Below are 11,503 nucleotides of genomic sequence, written 5' to 3' on the forward strand. Positions count from 1 at the left end.
TGCCTTCACGCTCTATAAGCAATCCCAGTGCCTTGGCCCCACAACCGGTGGTCTTGTGGTACAGCAGGCAAAGAAGAATGGGAGGCCCAGTCCCTCAGATGGTGCCCTAACAAGAACTTTGGGACCCTGAGACCTCCCTCGTGTATTAGCTTCTTCACATGGGCTAGCCTGGGACTCTAAGTCACTGCCTAGAATGCTGGTTTCTGACAAAAAGAGTCCAATGTTCAAATTCCATATCCAGAATGTGATCCCACCTGTGTCCTGGAGTCTCCTTGAAGACTATTCATTTGACTTCTCCACATCCCCAGAAGGCTGGCATCACTCAACAAGCCAGTCCCCGATAAGAATGAAACCCAAGGCCCCTGGCTGGCAGTTCCAGCATTTAGCCTCCACATCCAATCCTTGAAGGAGGCCCTAAGTTTCATTGTCATTTTCTCATCACTGCCATGGCTTTTCCTATTAAAGTGTGGCTTATTTTCATTACCGGGGATTGGCCCAACTTACATTGGCAATGCCCCACAGCCATATCTCACCCCACACCAACAGCTGGGAGTGTTTGGGGCTAAGACTACACTTCCACGAAGGGGAAGCTAAGGCATCCTTGTCCTCTGAATGCTCTCTGACTTTTGCCATCATCTGAATTTGGGAAACAGAGTCAGGGCAAAGCCTGAGCTTTAAATTCTACCTCCACAGGACACAGAAAAATTTCTCCCTCCCACCCGTCCCCCCCTTGCTGAAACCAAGCAAGGCATCCTTTTAGCAAGAGGCAACTCTGTTAGTAACCAGGGATCAGGTGACAGGGAAGTTGCTAACTTGATTTGTGACAGACTTCACTAACCACATCCCTGGGGGATGGGTCAGGAGATCATCTTACACACATGAGGACAATCTTTAGGACCAAGGACATCTCTACGTCCTGCTTCTAAACTGGTTTGGGCTGTTTCCTTATCTACAGTCAGACTTCTGGGAGAAAAAAGTTTGGCCCACAACCATCCATTCCCCTGTGAAAGTTTGGGAGTCGGCAAGAATCCAAGATTGATGAGGAGAGGACACAAGTGAATGCCATGTGCTTTTTATTATTATTAATTATCTTCTGGTACAGAAAGAGACAAAATTTAACAGCTAAACGCAACAATTATAAAAAGAGAGAGAGAATCAGAAGCAAGTTTGTTGGTTGCTCCCAGGCTCCAGCGAAATTCCGACATACTACTGAATGTACAGATTTCCCAGCTGACATGGGTCAACACATGGATACAAGCACAGTTTAAAGTGGTACAAAAATGAATCCATTTCACAGTAATCATGTCAATAAGCTCAGTTGCACATAATCAGGATTTCCGCTGTCACAAATTCACAATCACAGAGTGAAATAGCAGGTGTGTTCAGGCCTGGGAAAGTGGCATCCGGAAGGGGGGACAAATTGAGAGGCAAAAGCAGCTGTGGGATTTTTTCCAATCTTGAATATCTGTGTTAATGCTCAGGCTGGGGGGCGGGGGAAGGGCAGGCACTGTTCAACGGTCAGATGTCTCAGGACAGTGGAACAACTGTTGAGGCAATGAGCCCGAGGGGGTGTGCTATTTGGATATCCTTGTCAGAAAAATTCTTGCCGGAGAGAGACTCACTGCCCACAGCCTGCGAAAGGAAAAGCTCCCTACGTTTAATATTTGGGGGCAAATGATGGGAGTGTCCAGTGTGATAGCAAAACATCTGCCTTACAGAATATTTAGCAAGATGCACAGTTTCGTTACTTTAAATTACAGGCTAGGAGAATGGCAAGCAGCAGCACCCACCTTTCTCACAATGGAGAGAGACCAAGAAACTATCTTACACAGAAAGAGCCTTACACACGAGAATTGCTGAACCCCAAAGCTGAAGGCACGGTGAAGGGATCCCTGATATCGTGAGCCTTTTATTTGAAAAATGTGCTCATCTTAACTAGATCCCTCTTACACATAGAACTCTGAAAATTGACTAAAGCGAAGACTATTTCAAATTTTTCTACAGAGCAAGAATGGCAGATACCATGAATTATCTTAAGTTGTGATTTTCTATAAGTTCTGAATCAGTGGGCTTCAAATTAATAGGCTTTTACCGTAGTTGCAGGCAGTCTGATTACAGTACTTCGAAATTAGCTAATTATACTGATTAGTATGAGCAGAGTTCAGTGGGGAGGATGTGCTTGTTTCTGAATCGGCACAATCCTGAAATGGAGCTTCATTACTTGTTAAGCTGAAAAGCTTTGCTGCCCAGCTCTCCATCTCGGCCTTGAACAGGAGAGCATATGCAAGACATACCACACAGGCACACTCCTAGAAGCACAGAGCGTAGGTGAATAGGAGCCCCGCCCCCCCACACACACACTTTCCCCCATCCCAGACAAAAGAACAATCTAGAGGCAGTGTTGTTTTTTCCTTCTTCTCATGGGATACTGTTTGGTTGTCAAAAGATCAATCCTCAGCCAGAGAGGAACCATCTGGCTCCAACTCCTTAACAAAAAGACTTTCCTGTCCCAAATTCCTCATATTCAGGCCATCAGAAAGGCCACATCCAACCCACCGGGCAGATTCCTGTTTTCCTAAGCACCCTATGGAATTCACACTAATGGCAGTGGGATTCGCAAGCTGAAGAGGAGGCACCTGCGTGCCTCACCCTTTCTCTTGTGCTTTCGTCTTGAAAACCCCAGGCAATGGGGAGTGGCATGTAAGGACAGGTTTGCGATTCTTGTTTTTAAAAGTCGTAATAAAAAGTTTTTTAAAGCCTTTTCTCTTTTTTCCTAATGAAAAATATCTGAATAACTAGCCCCACCATTACCAAAGTCAATAGTCACACATTTTTCCACCAAAAAATAAAAAGTAAAGTAAAAAGGCCCGGGAGTGCTCAGATCTCCTTCAGCTGTTGTTACCCACAGAGCAGGAGCAGAGGCGGGGGACACCAGGCCAAAAGGGCGCGTGAGTGGGGGTCCCACAGAGCGGAGGCCCGCAGGGTGGAGCTGCCTAGTCTTCTCCCAAAACTTTTTGTGAAGTTGGGGCAGAAGGTGGTGACTTCGTGGGGCTTGGACGGTTAATCTCAGCTTTCCTCCCTCAGGGCCCTGTGAAAAGGCTGTCCAGCCCCAGGAGGTGACATTCCTCCCTTCAGACCAGAATCCTCCTGGTACAAATATAGCCACTTACTGGCTACGGTTTCAGATAAGCATATGAGAAAAGGCAACGCGCACTCGTGTGCAGGCACGCATGCACGCAAGCACGCACATGTACACACACACACAAAGTCCAAAAACAACAAAAAGTGGCCACTACAGATTTAGCATTGTATCAAACCAACGACCATACAAAGACAGAGTTTGAAAAGATATATACAGAGCATTCATAAAAACCAAATGTGCACCGCGAGCAGTTATGACCGTTGTGTACTGTACAGTCTTTGTTTCAACAATATACTGCAAAAACGTCCCAGAGACACAGTGGCAAGCCCACCTGGGAGAATCCTGCAAAGCAATTTCACAGCACACAGGCTCCCAGGAGCTGCCTGTGCGCTCTCCCCGCACGTGCTGTCCTCCAGCAGGCCAGGCTCCTGCTTCCCACTGCTTCCCACCCCCACCCAGCTTGGCAGGGAAGGGCTCAGCAGATGCCAAAGGCAGCGGGCATTCCTTGGCATACTCCCTTCGGCTCTGGTCACCAGGGCCCATGCCTGGCTCTCTTCCCCCACGCTCGCAGGTCACACACAGGCACCTGCATGAGGAAATGCTGGGAGGGCAGGGCTGGCCCCAGAGCTTCCGGCTGCCCCAGGTCCTCCAACATGGCCAAACAGGAGTGACTGCAGCCTCTGTCGTGGAAAAAGCAAGGCCTTTCTAGGCCAAAAATAACTTTGTGGGGAAGGGCGGGAGTGTCGTGTTAGAGGCCCAGAGAGAAAGGGGAAGGAAGGAAAAGTGGAACGTACCTGGGCAGCGCCTCTAGCATCAGGGAGCCCTTGGGGAACGAGGAGGGGCAGAAAGTGTCAACTGACAGGAGACTGGTTCCCCGAGTTGAGACTCACCATCAGAGTCACGTGAGGGCCTCCACTAAGACCGGTCTCCTATAAGCTACACATTTCTAGAAGAATCTTCCTAAAGACAAACTGCACTAGCTCCCTGGTGCTTCAAGAACTGCGCAGGCCTGGGAGTGAGGGGGAAGGATGGAAACCCCCAACTGCCAGGTCAGGTTGTCAAAGCTGGTGGCCTCGTTGGGATAAGAACACAAGTTTCCTAAACTTGAAACATGTCCCAAGCAAGTCCTCAGGATGGGAGAGGCCTCCAGGAGTCGATATGGGGCCTTGAGACAGGGCTGCAGTCCAACAATGAGGCCCGATGTCTGTCTTGGAGAGCTGTTTAGACAGAAAGAAGCTTGTCTTCTCAGTGGGTTTTAAACTGTTGTGGTTGCCGATAGACCCTGGCTGTGCACTCTTTTGGACCCCACAAAAATTTGCTACATTTTTAAAAGCACCACAGAGGAAAAGTAATTTGGCACTGAGGCCGGCAGGAGGGACATGTAGGGCTGAGGGGATGCGGTGTCGAGAGTCTTTTACATGGTCGTGGTCAGTTAAAGGACAGGTCACTTCTGCCCCACTGCTGTCCAAAGCCTCACTGAAATGCAAAGGTGGACAGTTTCTGGGCCACAGAATGGGGTTACTAAAGATGGACCAGCACCTGGCAATAATAACACAGCAAACCCTAAATGGGCCTTCGACCGCACGTCACAGGCTTCCCCACCTCCCCTGCCAGGAAATCTTTAAAAAGGTACATTTTAGGATCTTTTCTCCAGGTGGCCACCATCATTAAGGAGAAATCAGTCATCTGAAGTTTAAGTTCAACTCAATGCACCTGCTCATGAAAAGGGAAGTATCTTAAAAGTTCAAAGCCAGAAAGCACAGTGCTGACGAGGCCAAGTTTATGAGTTTAAGTCATTCTATTGGCCAACCAGTCTCAGTAGGAGAAAACTTCAGCTCTCGGCCACAGGGCGTTGACTGCGCTCAGGCCAGTGGGTACCAGTTTTAGCACAGCCAGTACACATGTCTGGAAAGGCAAGGTCTTCAGAAGGCCAAGCACACTAGAACCAGAGTTAGCCTCCGGGATGGCCAAGTTCACACAGGCCTCTCACTCAGTCTGGCAGCTAGGCCCTTGTCCCTCATCCTTTACATATCCTGTCTTCCTTCCCGCTTGCTCTAAATATTCCTATTAGCCCGGTCAGGAGTGTGGGGATGGATGTTGGGGCAAGGAAGCATCACAAATCTGATTTCCCTCAGTCCCCTATGAATGGCCCAGGTTGTATTATTTTGTTTTATCGGGTTGGTCATTTAGTTATTTGTTATGACTCTTTTTTGTTGTTTTTGTTCAGTCTTTGTCCCTGTCCTCAAAATGTAAGTAAGGACAGAAAGCACAGGGCAGTTGAGGAAAAGGGGTTGCTGAAGGGCTAGCTTCTCTCTCTCATCTCTGTGGCCTAGGCTTTCAGACAGAGACAGGTCTCCAGCCAGCCGCGTGGCCCTGGGGCCTGAGCCTACAGACATTCTGGCCACAATCAGCTCAGTGGGGTAATACCTTTGGCATAAGAGAAGCCAGTTCCTGAAGGGACGACAGGATGGTGGGAGCATGGGGGCTTCTGGAAGAGCTGGGCTCTCTAGCCTTTGGCTCTCCCCAGGGGCTTTGACGCATGCGTGTTCCCTACCCCCTCCCCCAACCTGTGTCTGACAACCGACTTCCTACAAATCCAGGGTTAGGAAATTATTTGGCAACAGGAGGCTAAGGCTGTTTTGTGTTGGCACAGTCTTCAAAAAGTTAAAAAAAAAAAAAAAATAGGAGACCCCTGAAGGAGGCTTTCAATCCGGACAGGACAGAAGTCCTACTACTTGTCCAAGCCAGGGTTGGTGGCCACTATCTCCTCATACTTTGGGGGTGGGTCACTATAAGAGACACTCGCCTCCTCACTGCTGCTCTCCTGGGGTGCAGTCACCTCCTCATAGGATGGGGGAGGAGTGGCACTGGACAGCCTGGAGAGAGAGAGCTCAGGGAGGTAGAGGGTGCTCTCAAGACGGACCATCGTTCTGCCCCCTCGACTGGGCCCTAGCACCACCTGCGGGTTGCTCCCTGTCTCACGGTGCCCAGAGGACTCCCCCTGGCTGTGCACAGTGCCGCGGTACACCATGACCCGGGGGAGGCTGTGCCCGGCGCGACTGGCTAGGTACCGGTTCTGAGCATACGAGGGGTGATGACGAGTGGCTTTCTGCAGCTGGCATCTCCAGATGATGAACAAGGCAATGACAATCAGCAATGCCACCCCTAGAAGGGGCACCACCACGTACATGGCATCTGAACTCTGTGCAGGGTCGCGGACTGAGTAGACCGCATTCGGGTACCCCTTCCAGAACTCCATCTACAAAAGAAGAAGGGCTGCTTACACTTGCATGCAAGACCTCGTGTCCCAGCTGAACCTCAGAGACCCTCCACCCTGCCCTACCCGACTGGCCTCTCGGAGCCATCCCAGAGCCTATGGGGAAATGCTCCCAAGTGAAGACGCCCCCAGAATCATGCAGCTGGGACTCTAAGGACATGTTGCCTGTCCTCCTGCGGCCTGAGACTGCGCTGCCTTTCCTTTGTTGCTTCTGACTGGCCTGAGATACCAGGGCCTGCTCCTGTCATTCCCTAGGCTCCCCCTGCTCCCAGAAGCCGGCCCCGGGGCAGCACATGCCGTTTTCTCTTTGTCCTCGAACACCTCCTTGACTTCTTCGTAGCTGCAGACCTCCTCCATGCACTCGCGCTCGATGGTGCCCTGGCGCAGCTCCTCCAGGAATTCATTGGCACGAGGGAACCGTTTCAGCACCGAATGGGCATTCTTGGCCTCCAGAAACACTGAGGAGAGAGCTGCACTGAAGCCTGCAACGGGCCGGTGCCCAGGCGCTCCTTCAAAGCAGACTCAGCCCAGAAACAGGAGCACAATGAGGAAGGGAAGCAAGACAAAGCCGGCCGGCAGGACACCACCCCAGATACGGCGAGGCCTTCGTAAAAGGGACAAAAGGGCTGACTTTCTCTGATGACGCAACATACCTGCTTAGAATACCACAGACCTGACGAGACTCGGGCCTCCGGTGTTTCGGAGGCAAATAGGATCTGACTGAGAGGGAAGGGCATGTTGCTGCAACCAAATCACCCCATTCGACTCGACCGGGTGAGGGCCCAGGCAGGAATGAGAAGGAATGAGAGGAACTAATAACCTAATAATCTCCTGAGTGGCCTCCTGTGTCGTCATCACTAGCCCGGCCCCAGGCAATCTAGTACTAGACAGAGCCGTCAGGTGCATTCAAATCCGAGAGTGCCTCTGGGAAGGGGGTAGCAGGATCTACGCGAAGAATCGAAGCTTCTGTAGACTGGACACAGATGCTTCCTGCCAAAATGTCCCAGAGTGCCCGCCATATAGACTTATTCCAAAGGGAGAACCCAGCTGCTGTCGGGCCGCCTGGCATGGCACCAGCTGTATGTCTCTGCAAACCTGAGCTAGTTTTCCTGCCAACAAGCCCCTCGTAGGGCCCAGGCAGGCAGGGCTCCACCAAAAAGCAGGCGCCCTTTCCCACAGCCTGTCATATTAGTTCCTCTCGTTGTGCATAGTGCCTGGGCAGGCATACATCTCCAGGGACAACCTGGGGACAGGCAAGCTGGAAAGGACTTGAAAAGCGAGCGTGACCTTTTCTGTGAGCTGGTGGGCCTGGGCCTTCACCCCTTGGCCTCGGGCCAACTCACCTGCCATTGCTGCTCCCTCAGGTCCAGCGTCTCACTTGCCTGGCAAAGGGAAAGAAGCAGAGTCACAAGGAAATCACAGCCCAAAGCCTACAGGGCACCTGCGTGGCCCTGGGATGTGACTCCCACCCCCACTGGTCAAAGGTCAACGAGGCACAACACCGCCTGTGCCACTCACAGCTTCCCATCGTTGCTCGAGCTCTCTTCCCAGATCTCCCTAAGGCCCAGCAGAGCCCAAAGCTAACCTGCCAGCTCTTTGCCCCATGAACAGATTCAGAGACTGTAGAAGACCTAAGGGTTGACTTTATTCTTTGGGGGGGGGGGAACCCTCCTACAGGCCAAGGTTTCTCATTCCTCACTTCCCTTAAAAACTCTTTGCGCTGTTGAGTCGGAAAGGAACTCAGAGAGACATAGAATTACGTGAGATCAAGCACATCAGCCGTGACAAAGACAGGAGCCAATTTTTGGAACTCATCTTTCTCACAATGGCAAGTCCCAGATATCTCTAATGACAAGCATGTTCCCTGAAAACGGGCAGCACACGTTGGAGAAGCAGGCCCTGGCAAAGTTTAACGCAACAACGGCAGGTGACCCGCCGTGTCTGTCCGCACCCAACAGGGTACCGAGGAGCTCTGGAAACTGAGATGCTAACTCAAAGCAAGTGTTGCCTCTAATGTGAGTGACGGTCCAAAAGCCTTGCTCCTGCTCAGGACTCATCCTGCCACTACGGAAGCTGTGACCACAGCACAGTGCTCTCCTCACCACACGCAGCCACTCACACACGTGTTCCAGTCACCTTGCTGCTCTCCTCCACAAGAAAAAGCTCTGGTTTTGTGACTAACTGGATGCAAACACGTGAATGGCATTATGCCGCCCTTTTTGCCTAGGCTGCCAGGAAGTTCAGTGTTGACACTGACCATCAAGCACGGATGCTTTTCCTCGCAGCGTGGTACACGCTTTTCTATTTCTGCGTTCAGAGCCTCATGTATGCTTTAAATATACCTTCTGATCCTTCCGGCAAACAGGTAGGCTACAAATCATACATAAAGTGAAAGCTAAAGGAAAAACAGCCGATCTCAGGTCCGTCTACGGAAACACTGTGTCAAGGGGGATTTTCTCTTTTGAACCCCACAATGATCCCACCCAAAACTATCTGAGTGAGTCTGTCAACAGAGGGGTCTACCATTGTAAGAAAAGTGGGCCCTCTATGTTTTAAGAGTGAAGACGGACTATTTAATCCCCAAATTCTTCATTACTGATCTCTGGGGTTGTGGAGGGGAGGGGCTACGCCAGTCACGGGGTGTTTCAGGGTTTGAAAAGAATGAGTAAAAGCTGTACTAATAAATGAAGATAGGAAAACGCACACTTCATTGCCTATCACAGAGAGCTGCCGTGTTGTTTTTGTTCGTTTTTATGCAGAGAAATTACATAGCAGCTTACATACAGCCCCCTCTTGCCCCCAACACACCCGACTTTGGCGCATACACATCCACACAGATCAGAGCCGTGAATGCGTGCTCTCCTGACACCTGCCAAAGTTACTAGCTCATTTTTAAGCCTCAGACAAGCCAGGAACTACCCCCGAACAGCTCACAGGGCCTACTCCATTAATAATTCTGTAGCTGCTGCTGCTGCTATGAAGCCGCCTCCCCCACCTTCCCCAAAATTTAGCGCCTGCTTCTTTCCCTATAAATACACCATCAATAGGGCGTTGCTATGGCAACAGTGAGGAAGCGTGAGGGCTCCAGGACAGAGAATGCTGCTGCAGTCACGCATGTACGTGTCCCTCCTACCCCTGGTGGATACTGTAAGGCTGACTGTAGGCCAAGTACTTTTTAACCCACTCCCCCCAGGAACACAGCTGAATCCTGAAGTCCTGGAAAGGAAGGAAGGCAGGGACTGGCCACCACAAAGACCTTCCTTAACCCCAGTCTAGGCTGAAGCTTCCAAATCACAGCCCTCTGAAACATTGCTCCCAAAGCCCCTCGCATGGGCACGGGAGGCCATCAGAGCACCGGATGTCCCAAGACGTGGCCTCCAAACCACTCCTGCAAATCCTAGCCCTTTCCATTCCCCTCACTCAGAACTGGTCGCCAGGAATGGCTTCTGTGGTCGCCAAAGCTCATGACTCATCAACCTGCCCAGTGACATGGAACTCCCAAATTATACTCCAGCTCGAACTCTGGGCCCTCCTTGTCCCCTTCCGCTCATGCCAGCCCTTAAAGTGCCCCTCCTTGCCCACCGTCGCCCGCCAGCTGTGCCCTGCCCAGGAACTCCAGCTTCTGGCCCAGCCACACTCTGCTCCTGGGTCTGCTCAAGACCCCCAACGCAGTGGTCCGGCCTCGCCCAGCCCCAATAGTGCCCCACGCCCAGCTCAGTGGCCCTGGACACCGAACCATGCCCTCGGGGCTGGGGCGCCCAACCCAAACGGCCTCACCGTTCTCTGGGCCCAGGAGGCGGCAGCCCTGTTTGCGCACGCAGCCCGCCACCTCGCTGCGGCGCCTCTTCCAGCAGGGCCCCTGTCCCCGCCCACCTGCTCCCCTTCTGCCAAGCCCCCCGCCCAGCCCAGCCGTCTCCTCCCTCCTTCGCTCCCGGCCCGCCGCCCTCCCGCCGCCCCGGGGGCCCCCGTAGCCGGCCCGCCCAAGGCCAGGGCCGAGGTGGCCTGGAGCTCCCGCCCCTCGCAGCCGGGCGCCCGGGCCCTGCCCGTTACCTCTGCACCCCCCTGCCCCTGCTCTCCTCTGGGGACTCCGCCGCTGCCTGCCCCCCACTCCCCGCTGTGCCCGGTGTGGCCTCGCGCCCCGCGCCTTGCGCGCCACCCTCGAGCGCCACGACCACCGTGCCCTGACCGCCAGGCCGCGATCGTCGCGCTGCACCGCGCGCCGGGCCGCGGGGCAGAGGGCAGGAGAGGGCTGGGGGCGAGAAGAGCGGGCCGAGGGGGAGGGAGGGCAGGCCGGCAAGCTGGGCCGGAGGGGCGGCGGCGCGCACCGAGCACCGCGCGCCCGCGCCCCACTCCGCCGGCACCGCCCCTGCCCCCGCCCGTGCTGCCAGGGGGCGGGGCCTGGCCGGCGGGCCAGGGGCGCGCCAAGGACCCCCGGCTAAAGGCGCGGGCACCGTCGTGCCTCCGGGCACCAGCCCTCGGAAGCCTAGGCGCCAAGGCGGGCTGGGGCGGCCGCGCCCAAGGCCCAGGCGCCAGCGGCCCCGCGCAGAGCGCACCCGCTCCCCCACCCCCGACTGGCCCCGACCCAGGCTCACCTGTCATTGTGGCCAGCCCGCCCCCGAGTGCCAGCCGAGAAAAGAAGGGGCTCGGGCCAGCAGCTTGAGCCCACCTAGCCGGGCTCCAGCGGGCCGGCAGAAGGGCTGGGTTGAGGCTGCGTTCCGCCAATGACTGGGTGACCTTGGCTTCTTCACTTACCTCCCCCCAACCCTGCCCCAGGACGGCAGGCTTCTCTCCTGTCCAATCTGGCAAATGGGGAGAATCTTGCCTCCTTCACGGGGCTGCAGCGAAACAACGGAGGAAACGGGCTTGGGAAACTCTTGAAGCTCAGAAAGGGGAGAGGAAGGGGAGCGCGGGGGTGGGGGGGGGTGTGGCGGGGAGGGGGCTCGGGAGGCCCCGCTGTGGGAAGTTCGGCATGACAGAACCAGACGCTGGTCGATGACACTAGTCCAAGCAGAACCACGCGACGAGGTGGTGCTAAGGGAAGGCAGGGCCGTTCTGGGGGAGCTCAGGGTCTTGGTCTGCCAAAT

At 54.0% G+C, this 11,503-nt stretch overlaps 1 protein-coding gene across 2 annotated transcripts; it reads right to left on the bottom strand.

Annotated features, from left to right (window-relative positions):
- Positions 1-1,056: 1,056 nt before the first annotated feature.
- Positions 1,057-11,281, bottom strand: PRRG3 (proline rich and Gla domain 3). Of its 2 annotated transcripts, none has more exons than XM_004776647.3 (4): positions 11,012-11,281; positions 7,763-7,801; positions 6,717-6,877; positions 1,057-6,401 (listed from the first exon to the last, which is right to left on the bottom strand). In XM_004776647.3, the coding sequence occupies exons 2-4, from the start codon at positions 7,767-7,769 to the stop codon at positions 5,874-5,876; spliced, it is 696 nt and encodes a 231-aa protein (XP_004776704.1). In that variant the 5' UTR covers positions 7,770-7,801; positions 11,012-11,281; the 3' UTR covers positions 1,057-5,873. The 2 variants fall into 2 exon arrangements, with proteins under 2 accessions (XP_004776704.1, XP_004776705.1); XM_004776648.3 differs by lacking the exon at positions 11,012-11,281 and adding an exon at positions 10,197-10,330.
- Between the last annotated feature and the right edge of the window lie 222 nt (positions 11,282-11,503).

This window comes from Mustela putorius, unplaced genomic scaffold (genome assembly GCF_011764305.1).
Source record: "Mustela putorius furo isolate JIRA1106 unplaced genomic scaffold, ASM1176430v1.1 tig00003899_pilon_pilon_pilon, whole genome shotgun sequence".
NCBI classification, from domain to species: Eukaryota; Metazoa; Chordata; class Mammalia; order Carnivora; family Mustelidae; genus Mustela; species Mustela putorius.